This window comes from Corvus hawaiiensis, chromosome 17 (assembly GCF_020740725.1).
Source record: "Corvus hawaiiensis isolate bCorHaw1 chromosome 17, bCorHaw1.pri.cur, whole genome shotgun sequence".
Taxonomy (NCBI): domain Eukaryota; kingdom Metazoa; phylum Chordata; class Aves; order Passeriformes; family Corvidae; genus Corvus; species Corvus hawaiiensis.
This window is the reverse complement of record NC_063229.1, coordinates 7,777,372-7,791,766: the sequence shown is the minus strand read 5'-3', so window position 1 is coordinate 7,791,766 and position 14,395 is coordinate 7,777,372. Positions and strand designations below refer to the sequence as shown.

At 51.6% G+C, this 14,395-nt stretch overlaps 1 protein-coding gene across 1 annotated transcript in view; it reads right to left on the bottom strand.

Moving 5' to 3' along the window:
* Positions 1 to 14,395, bottom strand: part of JPH2 (junctophilin 2) — a 31,811-nt gene that overhangs the window by 3,390 nt on the left and 14,026 nt on the right. Inside the window, exons 3-5 of the mRNA XM_048322061.1 lie at positions 5,444 to 5,562; positions 1,294 to 2,084; positions 51 to 148 (exon numbers count right to left, since the gene is read on the bottom strand). Coding sequence (XP_048178018.1) covers positions 68 to 148; positions 1,294 to 2,084; positions 5,444 to 5,562 — 991 coding nt within the window. The 3' untranslated portion in view covers positions 51 to 67. The remainder of the gene's footprint in view (positions 1 to 50; positions 149 to 1,293; positions 2,085 to 5,443; positions 5,563 to 14,395) is intronic.

The window sequence follows — 14,395 nt, the reverse complement described above, 5'->3', positions numbered from 1 at the left end:
CATCCAGTGACATCTACAAATTGAGGATAAAATCTCATTCTGCTTCTTACCTTGTTCAAGAGGCTCATCATGTCAAAAAATGTACAAATAGGATGGCCAGACCAATGTTCAGTAAGATGACCATGCAGATCACAATTGTGTTAGGTCCCTGAAGGAAAAATCCGAAACAGAGTATTACACACCACAGCTCCAGGGGAGGAGACAGACACAGATGGATTCTGCTGTTCAAAAATACTGCAATCACCCCCTCCTGGTGCACTGAAATCTGGCATTTAACAACCAGCCTGAATTTCAAACTAGTGGAATGTTTATCCTATCCTATTCTTACTTCTTCCCTATAAATTCATTTGAAGAAGGTTAAATCAGGCTTCTTTTGCAGTTAAATTAGATTAAAGGAGACCCTGACCACAGGAACATGAACTGCTGATCCCATGTCAAGCTGCTCCTCCCAACTCCCTTCTCCATCCACATTGCCTGTGTTTGTAACATTGCCATTTTTAATATCATAGAATCATAGAATGCTTTGGTTTGCAAGGGGACCTTGAAGATCATCTGTTTCCAAACCCCAATGAACCTATGTGAGATTGCTGTAATTTCAGACCAAAGTATTTCCAAGCTGTGCTTTTCTAAAGTCACATTGGAATCATTCACATCCAAAGGGCTGCAAGAAGGGACTCAGAAGGCTAATAAAATGTCTGGGTTTCCAGCTGTATTTGCTAAGAGCAAAACTGAGTTTCAGTGACTGTAGTTTAAACCTGGGAAATTGGCTGGTGTTTTAACACCACAGGTCAGCTCATGAGGTGCCCCTAGAGCAAAAAAAGTAAATGTAACAGGTAAAAGAGAAACACACTCAAGCTTTTCCTGTTTTTTTTCCCCCCCAAACTTTCACATCCAAGTTGGCTGGTAATGGGGTGGGAAAAGAAGGTGAGAAAAGTGCATAGAATCAATTGGAAGATGCCTGGTTTTGTGCAAATTTTGAAATACGATGTGTCTGAAAGCATATCTGCACAGGTAAAGAGAGGAGGTCAAAACAGGAGGGTTATGAATGTCAGACCAAGCACCCAGGGCAAGGCAGGCTACCCTGCCGGGAAGGTGGCACGACAGGGGGATACCAACACTCTCCTCCAGCGGGCTCTATGATCCCAAAAAGATCCTCCAGGAACCACACGGGGCCCAATGCAGCCCCAGGCCCGGGAGGTCTGCATCCCTCTGGGTCCTGCCAGACCTCATGGGGAACAATAAAGAGAAGGCAAATGTGGCTCCCAGGGGGCTCCCAGGGATGCCCCACATCACCTCTTCGCACTCCTCCGCCTTCTGTGCTGCCACCACTGCCGCCGCCTGGGCCGGGCCACGCTTGGCCCCTGCCTTGGGCTCCGTCCGGCCTGGTGCCCTGGCCTCAGTCTTCCTGTCAGCCGCGGGCTCAGCCCGGCCCACGGCCCTGCGCTCAGGGCTGGGCCGCTGCTGCGGCTCCTTGGGGCGAGGTGGCTCCGGCTTGGCCTCCGCCACAACCGATGGCTTCTCCTCCCGGCCCTGTGGCGGGCCAGGGGTGCCCCCTCGGCGCTGGGGCTCCCCCCGGGGCTCCAGAGAGGGCGGCTCATTCTCAGGGAACTGCTCCTCCTCATAGTCCGTGGCGGGGGTGACCGGGGATGTCCGGACGGCGTAGCTGTGGTAGCCCTTGAAGAGCTCGACGTCGGGCTCGCGCGCCATGCGCTGCAGGGGCCCAATCTCCATCTGCTCGGCGGGACGGCCACGGCCCCGCGAGGCCGGGCGACTCTCACCCTCGGAGGGTGCTGGGCTCCCACCGCCTGCCCGCCCGCCTGCCTCGGCCCAGCTGCCCGGACGCAGAGCCCCGTCCTGCCGGGGGGCTGGCTTGGCTCGCTTGGCCTCAGGAGGGGTGGCGGCAGGGCTGGGGGCCGGGCTGGCGCGGGGACGCGGCTCCTCCTGCTCGTGGAGCTGGGGGCTCTCGGGTGGCGTGGGGGGCGGCGGGGCAGCCTCAGGCCGCAGCGCCTCCTCCTCCATGTTGACCCCGTGCTCCGCGTTCTCGATGATCTCCTGCAGCAGTTTCCGCTTTTGGTACTCGGGGCCTGCGGAGAGAAGGGCCGGTGTAAGGAGTCACTCTGGGGCTGGGTACCCCAGTGCCACAGCACCATCGTGGTTTGGCAGTTGTGCCCCCAGCACCAATGGGTTTGGGGACCACGGTGCGAGGGTCCAGGCTGGAGTTTGGGAGAGGAGGTACTCCCAAACCGGACCCTGCCAGCAGGAGGAATTTCCTCTAGGAACAGCTGAAGGCTTCAAGCCTTATTGTGGGCTGCCCAGTTGGGAAGAGCTGAAGGAGTGGGCAGGAGCTGCAGATAAGGGTAAAGAAACAGTGAAAATCTGCAGCCCAGCTTCTTGTGGTCATACAGACGGGTCATGCTGGGGCTAAGGAGGATACGGCTCCCAACCAAGCTTGGGATTTTTTTATTTAATGGTTGGGAAATTCTTCCATGTGGCTTCCTTGGTGTCTAACAGCATGGCAACTTCACCAGTGATACACAGGAGACCAGTGTCATCAGGAAAGACAGGATCCCCAAGTGATCTACATGCCATCCCTCATGATGGGAAAAATACGTTTCTTATATATGGAGCAGGGTTGGAAGTTATAGAGCCCTCTTGTCTGCCCTGAGCTCCACAACAGCAGCAAAATTACCTGGCACCATCAGGAAGGGTGGCTCAGGGCTTCAGATTTCGTTTTGGCCTCATCTCACACACTGACTTGTGAGTTCCTAGCAACATTGCCTCACTTCAATTGTTAATTGTTCACCTATCATTAAATCTGTACTTCTTATTAACCCCACTGCAAATTGCAGCCCAGCCTGGGTCAGGGGAATTCAGACAGAGCCTGGCACTGAAGATATCCACCAAAATGCATCACCAAAAAAGTGGGAATATCTTGTGGAATAACAACCCTCCACAGTGTTCCACACACTGGGAGAAGGGTCCCCACACGTCACCATGATGCTCATAGCAAGTGAGAATAAGAGCATCATGCTCCTACTGGGCTGTGTGAGGTCACAGAGCAGCTTGTTTGGAAGAAAAGCACCTCCTCTGGCCTCATTCTGCTGAACCTCAGTGATGCTAAGGGGTGCAGATGTACGAGGCTTGCTCTGTGCTCCTGAATGACACAGATCCTGGAGCCACACCATCCCTGGCTGCCTTGAGGTCCCTCCCTTCATCTCCTCCATCTCAAGGACTGATGCAGACCTGAGTCTGGTTGGGAAATTTGGCTTGGTGCTCCTTTCCCTCTCGTAAGTCAGTGATATGACTTGCACACTGCTACCTCCTGTCCATGCAGGCAATGCCTCTGCTTGGAGGGGCAGTGGGGAAAGGAGGGCACTGATTTTAGCTGCTCTGCTCCGCCTGCACACTCCTGTCAACCAGCAGGTGACCCATTCAGGGCCATTTATTTCTGGCTGCAAGTGAGTTATTTGGAAGCCATTCCAACAGTTGTTCAGACTCCCCAAAATAGGCTGCCTGCAGCTCCAGGCTCCTTGCTCTCTCCTGCTGCTTTCTTCTCTTCCTGAATAATTTACAACACAAAATCCCCCAACTGCCTGGAGGGCACACACTCACCTCCCCACCTTCATCTCCCAGCACATTTCACCAAGGGTTTTGGCTTACATCCTTTCCTCTGAGTTACTAGGGATGATACCCTAACTGAAATCCAGGGCTCAACAGTTACTAGGGATATGAGGCTTGCTGAGCAGGACTGCCTCTGCCAGACACAGCATGGTCTATCTGCCAGGATAGCAGGGAGAAATACAGCTACCAAACACTGCTAGGCTCTCCTGGCTGTGTGACCAGCAGCTCTCAGTCCTAGCAAAATCCAAGGCTGGACTGCTGTCTGTTTGTTCCTGGATGGTGCAACCATGCAAGCAGAGACATATTCTTGTGCACTTTGGGAATTCAGAGGTTTAAAAGAATCATAGAAGAATAACATGCATCAGGAGCTTAGAAGGCCACTAAGAGAGGCCACGACCCAAGTGAGGCTCTACATAACAGCAGCAGGAGAATCCAGCACCTGAGGAGCCAGGAGTGGAGGTCAGGCTGCCCCAAGTGTTTTACAGAGACTGTTTCAATTGTCTCATTCAATTGCCATGGCTGGAAAAAATAATCTAGCTAGATGTCCAAAACCTCCCCTCAGGAATTCCAGTTTCCCTTGTCTCTGTGCTATAAATACCCCAGTGTGCAAAGGGTGAATGTAGAGCTGTGAGTGGCAGCTGGGGGGCTTATGTGAGGATCAAGCCATTGTTAAATGAAGTGCCACAGGCTGGCTCATGCCCGCACCCAGGTGCTCTGGTGTTTCCCCACTCACAGCCAGCTCCAACGGGCCTTGCTGGGTGATGGGGAGGAAGGGGCAGCCCTGCAGCAAGGTGTTTCCCCAGCTTGTAGGTGCAGCACAAGGTGAGAGTACAGGGAATTTAGGAAAAACTGTCAGCACGACTCTCCCCAGCCAGGCACCAGCTGTTAGCTGTTCCCATTTCCCACTGTGTGCCCTGTGCCAAGGTGTGGTACAGGAGATGCAGAGACACCGAAATCAGAGCAGGGGCAGGTGTCAGGTTTTGCTGAGCACGAGTCAACCTTTGACTTCTACCCCCAGTTTTGCTGCTGTGATAGTCCCTTCTGATCTTGCCTCAGTAACCATGGGACACTCACTCCAGGCAATAAAGCCAGATAATAAGAAAGATAGGATGAAAATGTAGGCTCCTGGAATTCTATTTTCTGCTCTCTTATTACCTTCCCTCTATGTAAAGGGAAGTTTTCCAAGAAGAGCATATCTCTAGCTAACTCAGTCCAGGGAAAGGTAATGGCGTTCACAATGCTGCTTCTAATATTACATTTCCCATCTACTAATCCTCAGTGCTTGGTCTCACAGAAGGATCCTCCCAAGTGTTTTCCCAGCCAAATAATTAGCAGTGATGCTAACAAATGAATAGAGAATCAAGGAAATAGTATTTCGTATTAGCTGCTTTCTTATAGGATATTACAGACCCTAATTAGCAGAGTCTGATTGTTCTGAGGCCCCACAGGATATGGGTTTGTGAGTCAATGTGCAACACTGTTCCAAGAAAAAGCCACAAGGGATGTATCTACAGGAGAACTGCAGATAGCCCCAAGCTTGCTGCCTGTCCTGCCTGTTGTTTTGAGGGCTTTGGTGTGTGGAAAAACATGAGAAGTCGAGAAGCTGTGGGTTTTTTCTCCAGGCTATGGTAACACAGTGAGTAAAACAGTGGTGTAAGGAGGACAGCAAATCGGCCAGGGCAAGGGTCTGGCTCAAATTGAGCAAAAGAGGATTTAAGATAAACACGAGGGTAACTTGTGGAATTACAAAGTGGGCGAAGCACTTGAATGGATTCCCCATGGAAATTGCAAGACCCCTCTTGGAAGATGCCTCTGATCCTACCTGGCTGGTAGAAGTCTGGGGAGAGCTCCCTGGCCATCATTCTGGCTATGCCCGATTCGTTGTTGGCTGCCTGAGCTGCCTGCTCAGACCCTTCAGCCTTGACTCTGGCATGAGCCGTCCTGCAGAGAGAAGAGGGAAAAACAGTGAGCGCTCTCTGAGCCAAGGTCATCGCAGCTCACCCAGCAAACACTGGCTGGCACCAAAATTGAATCAGCCCATCTGGCATAACAGCACTCAGAACTTGCCCACGTGACCCAAAACCCTACACTCAGGGAGAGAAGAGCAGATTTTCAACGAGGAAGGAGCCCAGATACTCAAGGTGGAAAGGTTGCACATAGGGAACAGGGCAGGTGTATTTGCAAATATGAGCGCGTTCCTGTGTTGCAGTGAGGCAGCAGGTGCTGCAGAACGGGCTCGTTGCTGTGCTGCTCAGAGGAATGACTGAAGCATCACACAGGCATCTTTGGTGGCTGAACTCCTCCGTGCATCACCAGTCCCAAGCTGCTGCACCTCGCCAGAGGCAGTGTGCCCCTGCTCAGCACATAAGACAGGTTTTACCCCAAATTTCTCTCTTGTAGCTCTCCAGCAAACAACATGCATTGTCCAGGGGCTCCTTTACTCGCTGCAGCCTGAGGGGCTGACCTCATCAGAGCTATTCTCTCCCTCTCAGCTTGGCTCTCTGAGTCCTCTCCACTCTTTCCCAGCACATCTCCTCCTTGCTCCATAGGGCTACAGGCTATGCGGGTTATTTTACTGGCCAGCTGTCATATTCCTCACATGCCTCATGCTCGGGGCCCTGTGATCTTTTTGCTAAAAGCAGGGCTGGCTTTACAGCCCAGCTGCTCACAGTCTGGGAAGGAGCTGACTTCAAACAGCAAGGTTGCACCTTAAAAATAAGAGCGGGTGAAGCACAGTATAGGCAGCTGCTTTGTAACACTCAAGTCTTGCTGAGAGCTGCCTTCCCCATGCTCTCACTGTCATATTTTCTGAGGCTCCCCATATTCCCTGTTTCACATACAAATCCACATATTTTTGTGTGATAAGCAGTTAGCATTCCTCAAACACCAATTCACCCCAAATTACAACCTTTACTGTGGTCGTAGGGTGTCTGATGAGTCCTTTTCAGATTCAGGTTGGTATCTGGTCATGTCTTAGGACAAAAAAGGAGGAAAGATGCAGTTCTCATTCCTGCAGTGAAAACACTCCAGAGGAATTTTTGGACTGTTAGTCATGAAATAAGGATTGATTCCTTCCCATTAAACTAAGATGAAGTAGGCAGACAAGACAAGCTGAAGTCTGAATACTCAACAGGTGCAATGAAAAGGTGATAGAAATGCTGTTCTGAGACCCTTACAAGAGAGAAGATGCACACATATGACATTCTGAGTAGCTCCAGGGAAAGAACTAAAAGTAGGGCATCAATCCCATCTGATACAGGCAACAGTGTGACTTGACAAGGGGCCAAAAACACTCTTCAGAGCCTGCGATAGAGAAGAGAGTGCAGAGCTGCTGTGGCTCAGCCTGTCCCTCCCTGGGATGACATCCCACTCTGCTGGAGCCATGATTCACCTCCCTGCCCACACTCACATGTTATCTATCTCCCCACTTTCTCTGCAGGCTGAGCTGCCTGGGATTGCAGTCATTCTTGGTCTTTTTATCCAAAATTACTACAGCTCCTGAAAAACCCAGAGACGTGATGAGGCAGAAAACAGCATTTTTAAGCTGCTGATTGCAAGCAGGGGGTCTGAGCCAGTTCTGAACAGAGAAAGCACCTCCTTTTTTGGTAGCATATAATCAGCGTGATTAATTCCACTATAATCTGGCAGGGGCCAGGGGGGATGAGTCTGTGCTCTCCATGCCTGGGGGATCAGAGTGGGCTGGGTGTGCTGTGCCTGGGGCACACAGCCTGCTTGGCGCCAGCCCCAGGGAAGAGGCTTGCAAAGGGAGGATCCAGCTCTTCATCCTGGCAGGACATGCTCCAGGCTCTGCCTTTGTCCTGCTGCTTCTGGAGGATGAGATTCACCATCAAGAGATAAAATCCTCCCTTTCAGTTGCTCTCTGAGCCAGGCAGATGCTATCCTGACCAATTCCCAGCCAATCAGCCAGCTGGCTCCAGCTGGGGGAGCAGCAGGCAGCTCCTGGCAAGTGCTTTCCTCAAAGTAGCTCCCAAAGAAGTAGTCTGAAGTGCACTAGAGGTGGGGTCTGCTCTCACTAGTAAGGACAGAGCTGAACATGTCACCAAGTGGGTGCAGATGGCTCCTGCATGCTTCAGCCCTCTCCCAGCACCTGGGGGCAACACAAGAGAACAGCCTGGGGATGATGGAGGTTACGAGGTAGCTCCCAATTATGCTTTTCTCCTGCTGGAGTTTTGCTTTCCTCTAGAGAAACTGCTGGATGCTATTTGGCTGCAATTCCTGCAGATGAAGAGATGGCAAGACCAAGAAAATCCAGCCTGGGTTGCAGAGGCTCAGTGAGGACGCTCTGGGTGGTGGGGAGCTGAGCCATCACTGTGAGACACCACGGCCTCAGGGGTAGCAGGGCTCTACAATGAGGGGTGTGAGGCCAGGGACACTCTGGGGCAGCTCCCGGGCTGCACACAGCGGTGACAAGAAGCTGAGCAGCACAACTTTGGCATCCTACACTGCCCCCATGGCACCTCTCACTCTGTGGGACACAGCTGACCTCTGCTCCTGTCCCCCTGCTTGCAAAGTCATCCAGAAGTGTTTGATTGTGGGGGGCTATGGTCAACACAGCTGCATTTTCAAATCTGGCACGTCCAGCAGACCACATGTTGGCCCTGTCAGCATCCCAGGAGAGCACTGCTCTCCCAGCCAGCAGCCTGGCCTCAGCAGGAATGCTGATGCCCTGTGCTGAGTCCCTCCGTTGCTGAGATCATTTATATGGCAGCAGCCAGGTGATGAATGCTTGGCTTTCAGAGACATGGTATGGTGTCTTAAGTACATCTTCCCTGGCTGAGCTGCACATCCCCAGCGCACCTTGGGAAGGCAGTGCTGCTCAGAGCCCTCCAAAAAACCCACGCTGAGGGTTTAGTAGCACTGTGACAAAGTCCAGCCTAGAGGAAAGGGGCCAGCCATAACAATAACATCTAACTGGCCTCGAGTATCCCTGAATTTATTATTTATCCATGTGGCTGGCAGAGCCTGGGAGTTCAGCACAGAGGAAAACTTGGCCCTGGCAGCAAAGCAGGAGACAAACGCCAGCCGCCCTGGGAGAGCCCAGTGCACGCAGCACAAGAGCCTGTCCCATCCCACGGCCTGGGGTCTGCCAGGAGCAGGAGTTAAGGAAAGAAAAAGCCCAGGGAGGTTTGAGGGTGTCAGGAAGGTGATTTTCAAACCTCAGAAGTGAAACGTGCAAGAGGAAAAATTTCTTCCAAGGTTAAGATCTTCTCAAAAAGCAGAATGAGCTTTCACAAAAAGGAAATGCCAGCCTTGATAAATTTGATGCTATTCAGGCACACTTTAATCAGGGCCACACTTTTTTTATTTACTGCTGTTGTGTTGTCAGCTCCCAGTACCTCTGCACTAAACAGCCCCTGCAAAAACCAGCAGAGGAGAAGTCTGGAGATAGAGGAGCTCAGTGGGAAACTGAAACAGAGACCATGAGGCTTTAGAGCAGCCAGCAGCAGAACCCAAAAGACCCTTTTCAAGGCAGCACTGGAAAGTGAGCCACGAACAATAAACACATCCAGCTGGAGGAAATAAACACAAAGAGGGGACTTTACAAACCCACACCGGCGCTCCCTGCCCCAAAAGGCAGCACTGCCAGGATGAGCACTTCCCAACTGCACTCTGAGCCATCTCCCCGGGCAGTGCTATTAAAAATAGCTCCAGTGAATTCTTTGCAAGGAGGAGCAGCAGCCTGGTGCCGAGCTGAGGGGAGGCATGTGGGCAATGTCTGCAGCCCCTGTCCCAGCCCTGCTGCCACTGCCTCCCGCTGGATCACGGCGGCTGCCAGGCTTCACATCCCAGCAGGACGGGAGGGTTAAATGCATATGCTGCTTCATTTGCTCCTCTGGCATGGCTCTAATGCTCTAATCGTTTTTGTACTAGTGCAGGACAGAGCACCACTCCTGTCCTTCCTGGCCATCTCCCAGAAACACTGCCTGAATCATTCCTCCAACTGCTGCTAAAATCCCCCGTGGACACACGAGCCGCAGCTGAGCACCGCGCTAACAGGTGAGGCCCAAACCGAGCCAGCACGCCTGTCTCTTTGGACAGTTTATGTGGTTTTGCACATCCACATTGGATTAGATGGCAAATGAAATTGGAATTAGCAGGGAATACTGCAAATACCAGACAGGGCTGAGGTGCCTGGGGATGCAGCAATAACCTTGCAGCTAGAAATAGGGGAACAGTTCAGCTGTCTACCTTCACATTTGCTTATTAGGGGAATAACAGGCCTGTCCAGCACTGTCCTTCTTTCTCCAGGGTCTCCCTTCTCCCATTGATTCAGCAAACCCTGAGCAAGGACCAACTGAACACCCCTCCAACCCAACCCATTCTATGATTGTTGCCATTCTTGGTATTAGGAGCTGTCTAGAAGACCATTAAGCAAAAGTAATTAATGAGTCAGTTCTAGGAAGAGAGTCCTCTGCTAAACTCCTCTCTCCTGGAAACTGGCTTTTCCACTCCCAGCCAAATCCCTACTCCAGCATCCAGCAGGAATCATTCTGTCCTTCTGAAGAAACTTAAAATAATTGTTTGTCTTGGCAGGAAGGGAGGGAAGGGAGATCACTCAGAAGGGATCAAGGGAAAGCTGGAGAAGCATTTTTGTTAATGGCAACATGGTCCCTTCTGTGCTCACATTGTGAAGGCCAAGACGACTCAGACCTGACCAGCACACACCTGGGCTGGGGCTGGGACTGGATGACATTTAAAGGTCCCTTCCAGAATTCTATGATTCTACATCCTGACTAGGACAGAACTTTCTGGCTTCTCCATTTGACACACCATCTTCCTACTTGTGTCACCTATATGGCTGGAGCATCCCTTTCTTCCTGCTCAGTCCCAATCCATCTCCTTTGTGTCTCTCCCTCTGCCTCCACCTGCATGCAGATACCAGCAAAACTCTGCTACCCTCATTTGCCTGTAACCAGCCCATGGGACTGAATATGCCTCTTCAGTCCACCTCTCATGCCACTGTCCCTGCCCTCAGCCAAACCCATCTGTCCCATCCCATGGGTGTCCTGCCCTGACAGACAGCTGTACCATTCACCTTCCTTTTGCTCTTTTTGTTCCATCAGTCACATGAATCTACCCACTCCACTTCCACTCCCACATTCCTGGGGTGCATGAACCTTTGCTGCTTTATAATATGGACTCTGCACCTGCAAGGTGCGATCTAAATTGTGAAATAAGCATAAATCAACACAATTTTCCTCCTAAAGGAAACACCTCCATACTACCGAAGCAGAAATCCAAGAAGAGAAACCATCCTGACCTTGCAGAGCAGCTCATGAGATACCCCAGGCTTTTTCCTCTCAGTGCCAGCACTTACACAGAAGTGGTAGCACTTTGTACATGCTCAGGCTACTTGGCTGAATAAATCAGACCTTTTCTCCTTCCTTCCACAGAAAGGGCATGACCAGGCCATTCAGCCCAGAGAAAAGCATCCCTTTCTGTACAGTGCTTTAGGAGCACAGGCCTGGCAGAACTCCCTGCCACCTAACGAGCTCAGCCTTTATGATTACTTGGTGAATTTTTAAAATACTGAAATGTTATCCTTAGCCCCAAATAGCTCTGAGCCACTTGCATCTTTCACTGAGGGATACTTCCCCTTGGAACAGTTAAAGTGATATTAATCTTTCGGCAGACAGATCTGCAGCTGTCTTCAATAAGATCACAACCTACTCACCCCAGCCCCGCGTACGAGAGGATCTGCTCGATCTGTCTCCGGGAGCTGAATGGGACCGGGTGGCCAGCGGTCATCAAGGCCTGGCTGTGCCAGCCCACACGGGAGCCCATGGGCTGTGATGAGCCCCTGGGGCTGGCACAGCCCACAGCTGCTCTCTGTTTCCCCCACAGCCCCAGGATGCAGCCGGCAGCTGCCCAGAACTGGCTCCAAATGGAGCAGAGCAAGCCAGAGCCTGTCGGCTCAAAGGGCTGCTGGAACCAGGATGGCAGCATGGCCCAGGGACACAGCACCGGCCTCAGACAAGCAGAACAGGCAGCTCCTGGCCCTTCTGGAGCCTGTCCTGCCAGCACAGTCAGGCTGGGAGCAGCTCATCAGAGCATCCACAGAGATATCTTAGGGGAGAAGAGGGATTTGCAGCTGCCAGCTGGACCCTTTCCTTCTCCCCCTGGTTTTCAGGGCCACTCTGCTGCTCTGGGTGCAGACTGAGTGGAGCCCGGAGAAGCAGGAGCAAGTCCCTCAGAGCAGCACAGCCTTGGGGCTATGCCCAAATGCCAGTGATTTATTCCAGCTTCCAGGACACTATTACCAAAGGGGCTCAGCAAATGCCCTGGGGACCCTGATTTAATTAGGTACTACTGCAAGATGAAAGGAGCGGGTTATCCCACTGACAAGTACATCAAAACATCTTTATAGGACATATGCAATCAGGGTTCTTCAGCCTTTCCATCCCTGGTGTGCTCCTGCCTCTCTGCCTGCACCTGCACTGAGTGAGCAGGGGCTGCTCCCTGCCCTGCCCTTGGAATTCCCATTTCCAAGAAAGACCAGGGATGCAGCAGACATTTGTTTTGAGGGAGCCTGCCTGACCCAGGATCTGCTGCCCAGCCCCAGGCTGTGCCAAACAGACAGCATCCATAAGTGGAGTGTGTTTTACCTGATTGCCTGATCCACCAGCACTAAAATGGGTCAGAAAGTCTGGGTTTTCACTCTAAGTTTGTTGGTTTTTTCAACCAAAAGTTTTAGCAACTTCTAAATCAAACGTTTTTCAGATTTCAGCAATCCAAACCAAAGGAGTGAGGAACTGCTCTATCTGTTTTGTGGGGATTTTTCCCCAGTCAAAAAAACCAAAAAACACAACAGAATTTTTTTAAGAAAATGAAGGCCTATTTCTTAAAATACTGCATTTGCCCCAAACCCCAACTACTTATCAAAATTTAAAGTAGGAGCCTTTCTCTCCCAGCCTTCTAAGTCTCTGGAGTTGATGTTCACAGTTCTGAGGTCCGAAAGAAGAGAGGCAGCTGGGAGCTGTGAGGGCACCCAGTCCACGTCCCACACTTCAGTGCCTACAGCTCCCATGCACCTGTAACCAAGGCTGCTGAGTGCACCCAGGCAGACGGGACACCCGGTCCCTGCCAGCCCTCACTGAACAATCATCAGGCTTTGCAGGAGAAAAATGAAAAAACTTGGACTGAGAAAGCCAAAGGGCTCTGGCTCAGCACCAGGACAAGCTGAAAAAAATGCCCCTCCTCCAGAAGGAGGGAAGGTTTCTGCATCGCAGGCTTTCTATTTAAATTGGACGTTTTACTCAAATATTATTTCTTTTTCAAGATAAGGCTATTTCACATTCCACTGAAATGATGATAACCTCTGAGCAAAGCATGATTGAATTTGATGATTTCAAAGCCCAGCTCCCTGCTGGCTGATTCCAAGCATTTGGATGGGAGTCAGAGCCTTCTTGTTCCATGCAGCAGCAGATCAACTGAATGAGACACTATCATTTTCCACAGTCATTTTTGCAGATGAAAGTCACACTTCATTTTTCCCTTTCTGTGTTTGTAAGCTGTAGAGATAAGGATTTCCCACAAGGTTGGAATGAACAGCCTATTAATTCCACTTTCCCTGCCTGGCTGGCTATCTGAATTGTACCCATCCCTAGGGCTGCCATCCTGCCATCCCATCTCTGCTGCTCTTGAGGGGATCCCTGCAAGCCATAGCCTTGCTTGCCTCAACCCTGATAACCCAGGAAGCCCTGGAGAAAGCTGTGTGCTGTCCAGCAGACGCCTTCTCCTTGGAGCTACTGAACGTGTGTGTTCCCTCTTACCCTAATAAGGCATGAAAATGCCTGAGGAAATTCATGTGAGGTGGGTGGAAAACAGATAAAGCCATGCACCCTCCTCCAGAGTCAGAGCACATCCCGTGTAAGGAGCATGGTGGGCCAAAAATGTGTCAGTGCTGGAACTGCAGCCAGCCTGGATGAGGCTGTTCCGGGAGAGGGCTGGAAGAAAGGGGTGAAGGCATCACACCATCCCTCACCCAGTGACACTGAATCCCTCCAGCCCACAGAGCCTCACACACAGCCCCCCTGTGTGGAGGGACACATGGTGGGGGTCCCACAGCTGGGGTGGGTGTCTGATCCTGGCTCTGGACCCCAGCACTGGGGCTTGCTGTCCCCATGGCCACACTGGATCAGGAACAGAGAAGACTTCACCCAAACCCTACAGCCCTCTCCCTGCATGGCTCCAGTGGATGAGTAGAATGAGGATCAGGCAGAGGTTTGAAAACAGCAATATTTCTGCAGAGCTGGAGACTGCTGTGCCACACAGAAAGTGGGAGAGTCCCAGCCCTGGGCTTCAGCTGGTGCAGAAATAGATGCCAGAAACTGGGTTTCTATTAACCAAGGGTGATGAAACAAGATTATCCTGTTTATAAACACACCGAGCTCCGTGAGAAGTGTCTTTACTGGGACAGCAGGACTGAGGAGCATCCCCTCAATGCTGTGTCCTGGCACTCAGCTATAGCAGGAGCTGTGTGGCTGCCCTTGTTTCTCCCTGTCCATGTGCACAGTGACTCTCTGAACCCTGCCCATGGAAGCACTGAGATGCAGATTTCCACTATGGGGGCTGGTGGGCAGCCAGAATTCCTGAAGCAGCCAGAATACCAGCCATCGAGGAGCTGTGCTCAGCTCAGGCCACTCCACTGCCTCCAGGTGTGGTTGTATCTTGCTAGGAGTGACCCTTCCACTGCATCCTGTGGGGAGCCCCCCTGCACCTCCATGAGCTTGTCTTTTAAGCCCCCTGAGTG